We start from the raw sequence: 16,104 nt of genomic DNA on the forward strand, positions 1-16,104 counted from the left end.
GTTGTAGCTATACCTGTTAGTAGTAAACATGGTATAAATTTTTTGAAATGCCTGAGCTAGCTAATATCCCACACGCTATATAGTTACATTAATGGAGAAGAAGCTTAAGGTAGAGGAACAAACACTAATACTTAAATCATTGCCTTGATAACTGAAGCTAAGTGAGTAGCTCTATATACCATCCACTGGGACAACCATCTCTTGCAGTGACATTGATGTTGACAATTTTCTTCTGCATCCTAAGCAAACAATTGTTTCACATACAATACCTCCATTACTGGTCATCAATTCGAATTGAAAGTACCCCAACTTGTCACCAGTTTCAAGATAATTGATGTAGATGATCTCACAAGGTAATACATTATGGTCAATAATTATTCACCACACACAAATGCATCTGTGATGTTACATAAGAGCATTGTTAGATATCTGACACTTGAGGATGCATTCTTAGTGTTAAATTTCCGATTCTCTTTTTCAGTATCCTTGCAGGTACTGGTACTGAGTTCTGGATTAAGGAGGTAATCCGGATTATAATATATCTACAACAGTACTAAAGCAACTCTTTATGACTTAGTTTAGCTTTCTAACTGCAAAGATAGAGACCTATACATCATGTATATAATAGTGCTAGAATTTATTTTTACTACAAAATGGCTATTGACAAATTTTTGCAACATTTAAAATGATTCAATTACCGCAACACAAAATGATGGAATTCAGACAAGTAAGGGCCTACGACTCAAACATAGCTATAGTATAATTAAAACCCATATTCAAGTGGATCAACATGTGGTACATTGTGCAAAAGGATAATGTACAGTATAATACTGGTAATTAATTTAAGATTAATACAACACATTTACATTACATAAAAATATATACAACTTTTACATGCCTGATATATAACTTTGTGTTTAATTGTTATACTTTATCTGCTTATATGTATGTTGCAAAGGCTTTATTTCATAAAGCTCTAGCTACAGTACATGCACAATAGCCTCTTTGATACCCTGATCATTGGTCCACGGACTTGTTTGAAATACAAGCCATACACAAATGGGTCAAGAAGAAATGTCGTATAAGTGACATTGGGAACAATGATGTAGTCCATAATGTTGTGATAAGCTGTGGAGTTTATCAGTACTTCTCCTGGAATATACAATGTCAGGAAGAGCACACCAATAGAATAATTCCCAAATAAAATAACCAGTAATGTCTCAGTAGGTTTAATGTGGTGCTTGAGTTTGTGCTGCTTTCGTTTTAAAGCTTCAACTTGACTGGTAGAACCTGATAATCTGGTTTCCTTTTGGATTTGTTTGTTAACTTGATAAGTTTTAATGGCTAAGTAGACATTGAGGGACATTGTTATAATTGTTTCCATAAAGACTGGTGTTGCATAAGTTGTTATAGTTTCAACGAAAGCATTGCCATAAGTGCAGGTACCATACTCAGACACTTCAACATAATCATCACTGTTAAAAAGCAGATGAACTGTAAGTGCCATTGATAAAGGCCATAAAATGACACATATGCTTCGAGTGACAGAGGTTGTCATAATTCTTTTGTGTTTGAAAGGAAATCTGATAGCAATTACTTTGTCAACTGATATCATCAACATAGTAAAATGAAGCACAACTATCGGATGAAAGAGAAAATAGTACACATTACAACTGATAAAATCTCCTACCCCAATAGCATAGCCAATAGTCATAATAGCAGACATCACACAAAACAGCACTGCTAATATCATATCAGTTATCATCAAATTAGCCACAAAGATGTTATGAGGCCTGTGTAACCTTCTTGTAGTATTGATGGTGACTAAGACCAAACTAGCCATTAGAAAAATGATCAGTGTAGCCATCACCTTGAATCCCAAGGACAGGTAGGTAGAATACTCTGGAAGATTGTCTACATCTTGTGATAGAAACAGTCCTGAATGTTTTGCTAGCAAGTTCCTGATTGATGTTCGTATATAAAATGGTGGTGGTTAGTGTATTCAGTGAAACACAACAGGTATTGTTTGTCACAGTAAAATGCATACCGTATAGGGCAAGAAATTTTCATGGTATTAAATTTTCGTGGATTGCTAAAATATGTAATTTTCATGGAATAAATTTTCGTGGTTTAAACATCAATCTCCATACAACTAGTACAGGAGCTAATGTTTAATTTTCGCAGATAAGACACCTGCAAAATCCATGAAAATTTGTATCCCACAAAAATTTCTTACCCTACGGTAACAAGATCTTTATATGTATAGATTGTTAATTGAATCAAATATGAACCTTGGTTAGAGGTTGCCTTGTCTACAACTTGTGAAAGAAATAGTGCTGAATGTTTCTCTAAGAAATATCCAGTTGATACTCATAACCAGATGCTGTGGATGGCATCTGTTGTAGCTTCAAATTCACCCACTTCACAACCAACGTACACTGTTCTAAATGTTAAAAAGTACCAAAGTGTTGGAAATTCTGTAAGTGATTTATTATTCCTTACAGTGTTTTTATAAGTACTTGATTGTAGAGAACAGGTGGAGTTGCTGCAGTTGTTTCCCATTGTTGCTATGTATGTTGGCTATCAGTTTCATTTCGTAAATGAAAAATTGTAGATGTGACACATATATTTTTCCCTTTGTGTGAAACTGATAGATGTGAAACTAAATTGTAGATGTGAAACTATTTTTCCCTTTGTGTGAAACATATATTTTTCCCATTGCTAGCTAGCTACATGTACAAGTGTATAATATATATATAAATTTTTATTTAGAAATAATTTCATTTTAAGATCATTTCAATTACCATACTATTAACACTAAACTAAAATCTTGACTGCCATACTAATGTTAAACACTTTTGTACCCAACTAGCTCTCATACCCCTGCAGGCTGCTCTTTTCCTTTTGCATGTAATTCCCACAAGAAAGTTTGCACTTCAGTTTTTAAAGCTATGTACCAGTGTACTGTGCTGAGCTATTTTATAATGGAAGCTGGCCATGTACATCAGCTTGATATGGTGTAACATTAAGCTGACCGTTTTATTACAAACAATGCAAGGGTTACTGCATGCAATGTTAAGTTAGTTAATCTCCCATCTTTATCACAAGGAAGAGATAACATGGAACTTGTAACCTTTTATAAAATTGTCAACTAACTATTTCAGATATCCATCAACGAATTAATCCCTCCATCCATACCACAACTAAAGGCCATGTATCCTTACCACTCGCTATATGAGACCCTATCAAAAATTGACTCATCAGCAATAAAGTTATTGAAGTAATGGAAAAACAACAACCTACCTCCTGATGAATGCAGCAGGAACAATACATTTAGACAGTTGATAAACGTTATAATCATCTCATCTACGTATATTGTAATTTTCCTGTTCCTTATACTCCCTGCATGGTGGAGGGAAAGTTTGTATTCAATGTTTATGCAGCCCACTATGCAGACTTCAAAACAGGTTCACAGATAACTATTATGGAGTTTAACAATTCCTCTCCCACAATCTTCGTGCAAGATAATGCCTCCTATTCTTTGCATGGATTGCTGATGTAGTTAAACAGAAAGTTCAGTAACTATACTTAGCTATTATAGAATTGGTTTGAACTTCCAGCATATCAATATTATACAGGACAGTGTGGCTTTACTTCTTATGTAAATACATATGCATTAGATTGGCAACTCATCCATAGATTTTTGCCTGGTTCTACCATGCAGAATTATAGAGATCGTAAGTGTAGCTCTCAATATATGTAGATGTGTAGTATAGCTATTTCTATCATATAATTCCTTGTATTTTATTATAAAAGCTACTTGCTGCTTGCTGTTACTGCTGCAGTTTGCTGCTGCTCAGTCAAGGCTCTGAAAGATAAATGTCACTAGAACGTTGTAGCTACCATGGAGGACTATTCTGCCTTTTGGTTGTGGAGACTTTTGGAATTATGGACTCAACTTGCTGTCAGTGTAGAAATGCTGCATGCAAGACATACTAGGATTTCCTAGGAAGGTGCTTGATTTTGTTGTTTCTGGAGATTTTCTTTGTCCTCTTGCTCAGCAAGTTTTGAGAACTCATTTTTGTGATGGGATTTTAGATGTGACTTTAGATTTGTAGGGTACTTTCCTTTAATCCTGTGATTGCAAGGTTCTTTCCCTTCCTCCTTATCCACCAAAACTTGACACAAACTTATATCCAGAGCTTTGTCACAACTAGGCTACTAGGTAACCTCTGCTTTGCCATTTCACTAACAGCTTCCACCTACAATAAACTCCAACAGTTCCAGTTAGCAAAGTGAACTAAGCAATTTTTGTGCTCTCCTTAGTCCTTAAATGCTGATAGATCAAATAACATGGGCAAAGTGACTATTGGGTTAAGTAATACCAGAGGATATAAAGGGCCTAATGGCTTTGAAAAGACTTTTTCATAAGTTTAAAAAACATGCTGATTACTGATAAATGAAAACTTGTCAATGAGTCAGCAAATCACTAAATACTTACTAAGTCTTGATGAAGCAATTATAAGTAAAGAGTAAGTATTTAGTATCTAACCATCCCTTTACTAAAGTATTGAGTATCTCTTTAGTAAATCATCCAACATGTGGTATAGTATTAGTAAGCAATTACTAACAGAAAAAAGGCTATACTTTCCCTAAGTAAGTATTAGTAAAAGTATACCAGAACAACACTAGTACTAAGCTTAGCAACTACTACAAAAACGAATCCCACAATGCAAAGCTCTATGTCGCTCAATATAATGAGTCAAAGCGTATCGTTTCTTTGAACTGGCTGGGCATCAAAGTCATTGGCAAACCACTTTCCTATGATATTTCCCTGGCAATATGCGAGTTAAACACCGAGTGGCGCCTTTGAACGCCCACGCTAAAGTGGTATATTTTTAGATAACTTCATTCAGATTATTCTTTTGAGAACAATAACATAGAATTTGTCTTACTCTAGCATGAAGCATTTCTACTAAACTTCTCTAGTGTCAACTCCTTCAGGTACCACAATGGTCTGTGTAATCTCTCCAGTAATTGTGTTCATGCTATGCATGTCTTTTTGTAACAGTGCTCAAGTAATGCTAGCTGTGTGTTCCTTACAACAATACTGATGATGTCACTCTCTCAATTAACTGCTACCATCCCATGGGTACCAGCCAAAGTTTTGAAAGTCAGTGAGTTCATTTTGTTAGAATGCATTTTTATTGTATTTGCCTTTTCCATTAGAACTTCCATAGTGTTGCTCATTTCTATAAAACTGCTGATAACTGTTTCACAGAATGTAGTAATGCAGAACCAGGAGTAGCTGTTACTACTGGTATAGATGTTGATGATTTAGTCCGTGATTCTCTTAGCAAAGCTGAAGTGTACTCTTCACCTAATCACCATCAACAATCACCACTTCTTCAGTATACATTTACAAGTACAACGGGAATGTCCCCAGTACTTGGTGATGCAGACAACAGAACGGGCCATACTAAACCAACAAGCAGCCAAAACAGATGGCATAATGATGCTGGTCATTTGATCATCATCAAAATGTTATTAGAGGAAACATGGTATCTAGACGTGCATCAAGAGCCAAGACTCCATTGAAAGCTGTAGATGTTGACATAAACAATACAAGTTATTCCTTGCAGACTAATGACAGGACTATGGTTAGAAACCCTAAAACTGTCAGTGATTATGAGAGCCATGATCAATACAAGGAATATTCTAGTAGTAGTCTGCCAGGGATTATGAGACAGACAGCAGGAAATTCCAATGTTGTATCCCTTTTTGGGTGTTATGGTACACGACAGGTATGCTTGTACTGTGCATAGACAGTTTACAGAGTTAGCATGTTCATTCAAGCCATTGTTTATGTGAATTCTGTAATGCTGGTGTTAGCATGTTTGTTTACCTTTTAGAAGACTGTACACGAAAGTGATCAGGTACCAGCTGACAACTGTTCTAATAGAGGTATGTAAGTGTTTTTTAGTTTTAACTAGTATGTCAAGAGTATGTGTACTGTAGATGCATTCATCTTCTCTCCAAACTTGTGAAAAAGATTTTCAAGAACAAGCCTCCGTATGGATGACTTTCATTGTGCTATTGCTTGTGAATATTTTTACTTACATTGTGTGAAAACAACAACATCTGTTATTTCATTTCTGTCTATAGCTATACACATTTTCTGGTATAAAGTTAGGGTGGTAGTCAAAATTGGAGATATGGAATGAGAAAAAGCTTTTAAACAATTTTTTTTTTACTTTTAGCCTAGACAGGTGAAATATTATAATTGAATGCTGTAGATCTGTGTGTAGATTAGAGATGCAACAATACAGTGTGTAGATGTATCGATGTATTGCCTCTGGTGTATCACGATACAGCAGTATATTGCGCGATACAAAGCGGAGTCTAATGGTCTATGTTATTGTTTTTTTTTTAAAGAGAAACAAGTGAGGTAATTTTTCTTTTAGAAGCACTACATATTACGCAGTTTAACCACAATGTACAATAATTTGATTGTCAAACATGTTAAGCCACAATATGCGATAGATTATATCGATACAGTTTGACTTTTTATCGATACAGTGATATTGTTTTAAAATGATATGATATGGGTCATATCGCTGCATCTCTAGTGTAGATTAATTTGACATTTCTGCGATGGTTTTGTGTTCAGGCTGTTTCTGTTATACAGTGAAACCTGTGTACTGAGGTTGTTCCCAGCTATACCTGCATGAGGAACATCTCCATCTGTAGGATGGTTCTTGTAATTACATAGGCTAGTTCAGTATATACGTAACAGTTGGTGTAGTTAGGTGGACTCAGATATGCATGCAGTTGTTCCAGCATTTCCTTTATTGGTAGCTTTCAAACTACTATTTACCTGGCACAACCATAAATTAACTTTAACTTCAATATTTAGTGCATCTCTTTGTCAGGGGAAGCTTCCAACAGACTGAATGGTTTTGTGGTGTCAGTTTATAAGAAAGGCTCTCACAGTTGCAAGTATTAGCATTGCAACTGCTAAGATTGGTCTCAACTGCTAAGAGTGCCAGCATTGCAACTATATATTATTTAGTTCAAGCATTTTGCAGCAAATGTGCAAGTTATAAGAGGTGGCACTAATGTAACACTACGTGGAAAAAATTTCATTGTAGAAAGGCTTTTGCTTCACCTTTGACAGTTTTGCTATTATTGTTGGCATGTTTCTTCCAAATTAAATGTTCGTCTATCACTACCCACAGGTATTTAGCCAATTTGTATGTTGTAACTATTTACTGACTAGACTTGATAACAATGCTTTATGTATAGGTCTTTTTTCTTGCCACTTCCTTTCATCAAGTAACCAGTTTTGTCAATGCCACCACAATGAAGAGGTATGAAACTGCTCAAAAGTGAGTCCTTTAGTGAGGAGGTCCGCTGGATTGTCATCGGATGAACCATGCTGCCAGGTGATGTTTGGAATTGACTGGTTAATCTCTTCCACTTGATGTTTGATAAACTGAGGTAATTACCTAGCTAGATGGATTCATTTAAATGAATTGAACTTTATTTGTATTTTCCTAGTTTTCTGGAGTGAGAAGATCAGTATGGTATGACTTGTTTCTGTGAATAAGTACAATAGTGTCCATTTTTGAGCGAATATATATAAAATTAATTGGCAAGATTTTTGTTTTGCCAATCCTAAATAGCACTGCTAGCTATAGTCTGCATGATTTTTTATTTGTGTAGCTAGAACTCATAGAAACAGTACAAACACAGTTAATTAATTTAGTCTGTAAAGAAGAGGTGAGATAAATTGGCAACTAATGAATCTACATAGCTACACAATTTATTTAATAGCATAGAGTAAATCTAGCATAACTCTGTGTCCACGAGTACCTAGCTAAGTGTTGAAAGCATGTAGATAGCTAGCTATTATAATTATGGTGAAAGGGTAAATATAATTATATTTTTAAGCACATTCTAGTATGCATGCCGGTCTCACTCGTGTGTAAGTGTCACTGTATGGAAGCCACTGCCCTCACCACTCTAGCTATAGTACCAAAAGCGAACGTGCATGAGAATAAAAGTCATGAGTGAATCAGGCATTGAACCCTGACCATTAATTCACATATTAAAGCATGCATGCTCACTATGACATAACAATCAACTACATGGTGCTACATTAAACCCTATTTTCGTGATCATCGTATATAATTGCGCATGCGCAGCCTTATTGCGTAATCTTGCACCTCACGTGCTGATCTGAGCCCTATAAATTGGCCACCTTGACTCGACCCGCCACCAGAACACGGTAAGGTCGCTGATTCCACTTTGAGTGTAATTGGTAGCAACCGTACGCGTATTGGAAAGGACCGCGCCAGGTTTGACGTTGAGTGAATTCATCCGGCTGAGTGCGACGTTTCCAAGTATTAGACTAGTCTGTGGCCAGTGGGTGAGTATCTATCTTTACTGTTGTATGTACGCGGCATGTGGAGTCCTTAAGGTCAGAATGGCTTAACAAAACCCGGCTTCTATGTCTTGTAGTCAGTCTACTGTCGATATGACATGGCTCAAACGCTGGACTAGCCGCACTTCATGTCAGAATCGTTAAGGTCGGCGTAGAACCATGCTAGAAGGTGCATGCATGTTCAGTTCACGGCTAGATAAAATAGTAGTCAATGCCGTCTGCCTCATGATTCAAGGTGTCTTCAGTGCCATTTATAGCAGCTCACAGCCAGTGTCATTCGGCTACTATAAGCTCAGAAGAATGTTGTATTAGCTTAAGCGGACTGCACTGTAGCTATCAGTGAAAAATTAGCTGATGTATGCATGTTGTTTATGAAAACGTGAAAGGTCACTGTTGTTTGTTGTGACAATTGGAACGTGTTGGTTATCAACAACAATCCTTAGACATTAAGAATACTTTAGGCGACTCCAAATAAATTCTCTGTTTCCCGTCCATCGCCCGCATCTGGTTACTGTCAGCCCATTATTCCGTATTCTTCCATTATTTTCCGGTTATTCTTGCATACTGACAGGCTCAGAAAAGCCATCTTGAAACAGTGTCAGCTCACGTGTCAGCAGTGCTATCGAGTTGACACAAACTTCACGTTTGTACTATTTTTGCAACTTGAAAAGGAAGGAACAAGCTTAAGCATGCTCTTGTGTAGCTTTCATGGTTGTGCCAGGTAAATAATGGCTTTAAATACTGCCAAACTTATAATGAAATAATGGAAATGGACCACCCGCCCACACGCAAATATGCTTGACTCCAGGACGGGAAACAGAGAATTTATTTGGAGTGGCCTTAGGGTACCCCACATCAACTCGTCAGTCTTTTGTGAACCATCATGACTATCTAGAGGTTACTACAGTACTACGTACATATTATAATGTGATTATATTGTTTATAGGAATGTCCAGATCCCCATCGCCCACAGGAACTGGTGCAGACGGCAGTAGCCGTGCACCTGATCCCACTGGTGAGTTAAATCTAATGTGTGTGTGTGTGATAGTTAATTGTATTGTGGTACAAGCATATCAAGAAGTTTGCGGACATTTGCTACACTTTTGTTGATGGCAAAAATGCCAGCTGGAACAGGCATGCCCAATGCATTTCGATTGAAGAACCGTTAAGAATTAAATTTATTATCGTGTACCACCTACCTCAAGTCTGTTAGTAACTTTCCTAGCTTAATACGTGTAGAGCAACTCACTGCAAGTACAATAATGCCAAAGAAGTCCGTTTCACAGAAATTTGGCACGTAAAAATGGTCTAAACTGACCCGGTGTAGCAAATTTCCCCATAAATTTTGTGTTGGGCGTTTTGGGAGCATGCAATAAAGGGCTTAATAACCTGCGACACATGATAGATACCTCAGATTCTAAACCAGATTTAGAAAAAGCAGTGAACAGTGATTAAGATGAGCTATAGCAAAAGGAATTCAGAGGAAATTTAAGCGTGTCATGTTAAGGTTAATTGAAAAGAACTCACTTTTTCTATGGCAAATTGTATGGCAGATATTTGGAAGGGAATGTTCTGAGCTATTTCAATGTCTTGAAAGCCATTGAAATAGCTTGCAGCCTTCACTACATAGTATTACAATGAAACAAAAGCACTGTGAATTAGTTCTGCAGGTTAGTTTGTGAAAATTACAGTGTTTTGTGATTAAGCAAAATAGTGTCCGTGCCATGTAGCAAACTTCTTTATATGTAATTTTTTGAACCACATTTCAATCAGAAGCAACTAAGTGGGATTACTCTCTACATGTTAATACAGACAGAATATGGCTTTTAAAGTTGTGCTCAAAGTTAAGTTGTGTTCAAATTTCTTATAATATTAATTGTCATTTTTGGTAATATACATATGTACTGTTTTACTATGTAGCCCCCACCGTGACACGTAGTGCCACCAGTGGTAAGTTGATAAGCTTTACCTATAATGTACTGTAAGGATATAATTTCACCATCATAGGATCGATGACGTCGTCATCAGGCAGTGGGATCCATGGTATGTTTAAATGTTTTCTCTGTCCTGTATTTGTTGTGTGTACATGTACATGTGTTTGTGTATGCATGTGTGTGTCCTTCCTTATATGTGGATGTTTATTTATAATGTGTTGCTTTACTATGTTGTACTTTGAATGGGAAAGTGTCAAAGTGTGCTATTATTACACTTTGGGTTATAGACATGTCCAAAGTTTAGGAATAGGGATTGCTGAATAAATCTACAAATCAAAAAGAGATGGCTGGAAAGATCAACAAGTATTGTGGTTATATCAAATAAACCCAATATTTAACTTTGCCAGCGTATGTACTTTGGTACTTTTGATGACACATGATCCTTGTTGGTTTATGAATTTTTCAGTTTCATAATTGTTACCTGCTGAGCAAAACCAGCCGTTTTCTTTTATTGCTTCTCTGTTAGCTATAGTAACAAAAGAGTGGACAACCAAAGTTTCAGCTTTTAGTGATGAATAGTTTTGCGAGTTATAGTGCTAGACAGTTGGAATAGGAATAGGCTCAATTTGTACAACACAGTATGGCAAATAAATTGCAGGAACTTATTTAATTGATCATAATTAACTCAAGACTGAAACAAGCTACAAAAATGTGGTTTGGCTTGGTATGTTCCCCATGAACTGGCACATCGATCAAGGTATAGTGTTTTTCCTGTACATTTACGTGGAGACAAAGAAGAAGGCTGTTTCAACAAGTAAATAATGATGGTAAACTTTTTACTACCACATCATAAACAAGCACCCATAACTCACACACTGTGCACTGTGTATGAGCAAGAATTAAAAATAAAGATTTTCTTACTCCCAACAAACAGGGGATTCTGGTGGCATGTAGGTTTTATTCATTTGAGCTTTGTTTCAGTGCATATAACGAAGCTATTGAAACGTGAGTAAAATTTTATGTAGCATACGTAGTTTATTTCAATGCTTTTTAATAGCAAAATAGAATTTTGCAAAAACGGCAGTTTTTGCTCAGCGGTTCATATTTTCTAATATACATGACCAGATTTGTGAAAAGGAGTCTTCCACACACATACATTTCTATGAGCTTCAAAAGTCATAACTTAGTGTTTAATAAACATATAAACCTGAAATTATCCCATTCACAAAGCAATGTTGGAGCTTACCACTGATCATATTTTAAGTTAATAGCAGCTTTCAGTCTGAAGGTTTGAGTTGTCAAAGTTGGCATATTGGATGTGTGTGTGGAAGACCCCTTTTCACAAATCCAGTCACATATGTCTATTTTGTTTGCATTAATGGATAAACTTGTTAGACACTTAGCTTAGTATAGACTTCAATTTCTAATGAAAACATTAGGTTGAAGATGTGCAATTATACAAGTGCAAGAAAAAATTTGGGATTAAAGTAGGGATTAAAATGTAATCATTCAGTTGTGTTTTGTCTCAGCGGCTTGTTTCAGTGCTTTTTATTGCTGCAGTCCCTACTCATATGGAAAATTCCTATTTTTTTCTTGTACTTGTTTGTGTACTTTTTGTAAATTTTTATTGAATAACCGTATTTAGTAATTCCCCCCCTCCCTCCCCCCCCTCCCCCCCCCCCCTCTGCAATTCTCGAAATACACAGCTAAACATTCCTAAGGATGCGGATTTTTAACAAACCGCTTTAAACAACACATTACCCACAGAAGTATCTTTTCAACTGTTTTATAGTGTGTCTACAGTATTATTTTCCACTAATTCTCTCAACAAAGCCTCAGGGCTGTTCTTACTTTTAGTTCGCATAAGTACGGGTCTCGCCCACTTTCTAGATGACGAGATACACAATACTACGGTGTTTTTCAGTTGTACGCCTGAAAAGTGCTCTGGGAAAGCTACCCATAGAGTCTGTAGAGAGGCACCATATACAACCTGTTTTTAAACTCAGAAAAGAAACCACCTTCAAGCCAAAGCAAACACTCTAATCCTTACGTGTGTAGTGGCAATGTTGAACAGGCAGCAGCATATCCCGAGGTGTATCCCAACATTAAATCACATGCTTGCTACATTATACTACACGTTTATTCCAATATGTTGGGGCACTGTGGTGTGCGTGTTTTGATGGAAGCTGTACCCATGAGAGATGGCCACGATAAAGAAGGATCAAAGATAAAACAGTAGCGCACACATTGTAGGTATTTAATATTGTGAAAGGTTTTTCTGCACAAAATTTGAAGTGTTTCCGCCAAAGAAGCAAGGCTGTAGCTGTGGGTTAACAATTTACATACCAAACTTGTCTGGTTTGCTTTTGGTAGATGGTTTTTGCAGATGGCCTGTATAACCACGTAAGACTTCTGTGTAGGTCTGGGACGTGGTAATTTAGTAATTTTACAAGTATTGTTTGACCTATGCAAGTACAATTACAATTACATATGCACTGATTATTATATTTGTATTTATCATAATAGACGGCTTCCTGCCAACTAGAGAGCTACAACGAACACCAGTGGGTATGTTTATTTACTCTTAGTTATTTGCTCTTGTTAGTATGTACACAAAAGGAGGAATTTTCAGGGACCATAGAACATTGATAAAAAAGTACTGAAACAAGCTGGAGTAGTGCACAATATTAAATCATAGTAAAACAATAAGTGGTATACTCCTACGATTTAGTATTGTGTACTAAAGCTTTTTTCAGTACTTTTTATCGATGTACTATGGTCCCTACTTTAGTTGAAAATTCCTAATTTTTGTGTACTTGTTTGTTAACTTTTTTTTGTAAAAAAATAGAATTATTGTGACTGGTGAACCCATGCTTACCACATCAAAAGAAAAGGCGTTGTACACCCCTGCTACCAATTATCATCTGAAAAGTGAAGCATCTATTACGTTACATTGTCAGCTATGTTCAACCTGTTGCACAGCATTACGAATCAAGAATGGTTTGAAAAGCCCTCTGCAATCAACGAAAAAATACTGTCCTCCCTTGTGCCCCATTCATCTTTGATGGCAGTGAAAAGTGTAGATTTGGCAGTAGCATGTGATGGCTTCCCTTTGTAACAGAAATTGTCCGACATTGGTAAATCCATGAAGAATACGTTTTGCATACATGTACTGTGGTATGCCAAAAGGCACCTCTCAAGCTGAAGTGATGTCAAACAGTGAAAAAATCAAGCCCATAGCCTCAGTCGTTATTGAGTTACAGTTGTCTGAAGGCATCGGTCAGTTACTCAGTCAGTCAGTCAGTTAGCCAGTGGAAAATCCATTTAATATTTATTTTTAAATTCCATAGCAACTTGTTGAAAGTGTTTCGGGTCAATCTGAAAGCTTGTTTGGATTTAGTTTTACCTAACCAATACTGCCTCACCGTCATAAGAGAAAGTTGAGGCTGGTTTTTGGGTGATGTTTTTCGTGGGCCACACCTACTCCTTCCTACTATACAGTACACAGTACGTTTATTGCACAAGCATTATCACCAATGTTTTGAGGTTTTTTGACAGTTTGGGATATGTACTATTGTAGCAATAGTTAATACTCCCCTATTATTAACTGATTGTAGTGTAAACACAGTATTGCCAAACTTTACATTTAATATTCTACGTCAATCTGCCATTGCACAATGTACTGTCTGTATATTTGGAAGATTTGGGCTTTTCCAGCCACAAAAATCACTCTACAACTGGTCTCATACACCTTAATGGTGCCTTAGTATTGGTTAGGTATAACCAAGCACAAAAGTACTTTCAGTATGACCTGAAATGCTTCCAATAGGTTGCTACAATTTTAAAAAGAATTATTCAGTGCATAGAATCTTCAGATAAGCAAAACCATAATTTGATTACAGCTAAGGCTACAAGGCTTAATTTTTTTCCACTCTTCAATGCCACTTCACCCTGATTTGTTACCCAGTCTGGGAAAACTGGTCTTATCGCCTATTTAAATGTATTGAGAAACTCCAGTTTAAAGTATGTAGTGTGTTGTAGCTCGCTAATGGTTGAAGCTATGTGTACCAAATTTTCATACATTTTGCACCAATTCCTTACCTTTAATCCACTATGCAAGTAGCCAACAACTAAGTTTATTGCTATTTTAGATAGTTTTTGAACCAAGGTTGACTGTAGCAGGAGAGCTCCAAAAGGGGAGGAAGGAGGTGGAAGACAAGAGGCTGTTCAATAAATTGAAATTGAAGGCATAGGGATGAACTAGGCCAAGTTATGGGCCATTCAGGTCTCAAAACTGGCAAAAATAAAAGGAAATTCACAGCAGAGATATTTATTTAACACCACAGAGCTGTGCAACCACATACAGCCATCCTCAAGCTGACCAGAGCTCCATTCACTGCACGTATGGATTGCCACTGGGCTTGGGAATTGCAGTCAGCAAAACCAAACCACTCACATCTAGAGACTTCTATTTCTGTTGAAGACATCTACAAGGTGCTATAGATGCAAGACGTGCAATTAAGTTGTGGTGCTCAAGTAGGCATGCAATCAGCTGTTTATTAGATTTCAAACCAACTTACTAAATGATGTTTTCTGACTAGTGTAACTTATTTATGGATTGTACTAGGGGCTTGCTGTAATTGTCCTAAAATTTCTTTTTGCATGTATTGCATGATTGTACATTAGTATCCCTTTTGGGTTAATAGTAAGGTGACTAAATCGCTTAGTTGGGTAATCAATTTTGTACATGATAAACACAACACAAAAGACACACTACAAAACTTGGTGTCTTTCTATATATCTTACTCCAATTTTGTGTACATGCAGTGCTTATAAGTTGGAAGGACACACAAGCGACTATGTGAACATGTGTAGGTGACTATAAGTGATTTAGTAAACCTCTTAATGGCTGTAGTACAGTCTAAATATCTAATACAGTGGCAGATCTAGGATTTTTAAAAGTGGATATCTGAAAGTTGACATACATAGCTGAAAAAAAAAAACATCTGAGGGTGTTGAAATTTTAGAAGCTATGAGATTGAATTTCAGGGCACTTTTAGTTGGCAATTACAATAAATCCAATGCTTTAAACTGTAAATACTATAGCTAACTACAGTATAAGGCAAAAGTTGTGACTAAGTTGTAACTTTGATTGTTCTATTGGAGTAGTTACTTGACTGCTCTGTTAGAGTATCTTGATCATTTTTAATGCAGTGGGAGATGCAAAGTGAAGTGTTGCTGAGGGTTTAATACAGGGGTAGCTATAAATGGTGTTAGTTACAGTGGTATATACTGTAGTTGTGTACTATGACAAATTGTCAATGCAGCAATAATGAAGCTAGTTAGACTGCCACTGAGGTAAATTTAAAAGGGGTTTCTATGGAAACCACAGAAGCCCATCTAGATCCACCACTGTAAAAGTGCAAAGGTATTGATCAGATGGCTTACAGTGTACTGTCAAATTTATATATCTAATTATTTTCAGCTCTACTACAGTACTATTGTATTTCTATCAGTAGGGACCACAAAGGTGTAGGTGTGGCCCATGGAAAAATCACCCAAAAACCAGCCTCACTTTTCCCAGACAAAGATGAGGCAGTAGAATTAAAAAAAAAATTCCATAGCAATTTGTTGAAAGCATTTCAGGTCGATCTCAAAGCTTGTTTGAGCTTAGTTTTGCCTAACCAATGACTGACTAACAGAGTAAGTAACTGACTGATGCCT

General features: G+C 36.6%; 3 protein-coding genes across 4 annotated transcripts in view; 2 read left to right on the top strand and 1 right to left on the bottom strand.

Moving 5' to 3' along the window:
* Positions 1 to 157: 157 nt before the first annotated feature.
* On the bottom strand, positions 158 to 3,361 carry LOC136236280 (adenosine receptor A2b-like). The gene is made up of 3 exons (XM_066026451.1): positions 3,225 to 3,361; positions 990 to 1,961; positions 158 to 239 (listed from the first exon to the last, which is right to left on the bottom strand). Exons 1-3 carry the CDS (start codon positions 3,359 to 3,361, stop codon positions 158 to 160), a joined length of 1,191 nt encoding a protein of 396 aa, XP_065882523.1.
* A 1,597-nt stretch (positions 3,362 to 4,958) lies between these two features.
* LOC136249127 (uncharacterized) lies at positions 4,959 to 6,245 on the top strand. Of its 2 annotated transcripts, XR_010698061.1 has the most exons (5): positions 4,959 to 5,004; positions 5,072 to 5,173; positions 5,230 to 5,804; positions 5,913 to 5,964; positions 6,019 to 6,245. XR_010698061.1 is itself a non-coding variant. In XM_066041070.1 (4 exons), exons 2-4 carry the CDS (start codon positions 5,559 to 5,561, stop codon positions 6,045 to 6,047), a joined length of 327 nt encoding a protein of 108 aa, XP_065897142.1. In that variant the 5' UTR covers positions 5,020 to 5,173; positions 5,230 to 5,558; the 3' UTR covers positions 6,048 to 6,245. The 2 variants fall into 2 exon arrangements, 1 of the variants encoding a protein (XP_065897142.1); XM_066041070.1 differs by lacking the exon at positions 4,959 to 5,004 and having other exon boundaries at positions 5,020 to 5,173.
* A 2,909-nt stretch (positions 6,246 to 9,154) lies between these two features.
* The window catches only part of LOC136236374 (serine/arginine repetitive matrix protein 1-like), an 11,672-nt gene continuing 4,722 nt past the window's right edge, over positions 9,155 to 16,104 (top strand). Inside the window, exons 1-2 of the mRNA XM_066026550.1 lie at positions 9,155 to 9,167; positions 9,393 to 9,461. Of these exons, the coding sequence (XP_065882622.1) occupies positions 9,155 to 9,167; positions 9,393 to 9,461 (82 nt within the window). The remainder of the gene's footprint in view (positions 9,168 to 9,392; positions 9,462 to 16,104) is intronic.

The sequence above is a fragment of the Dysidea avara genome, chromosome 1 (genome assembly GCF_963678975.1).
Source record: "Dysidea avara chromosome 1, odDysAvar1.4, whole genome shotgun sequence".
In the NCBI taxonomy this organism is placed as follows: domain Eukaryota; kingdom Metazoa; phylum Porifera; class Demospongiae; order Dictyoceratida; family Dysideidae; genus Dysidea; species Dysidea avara.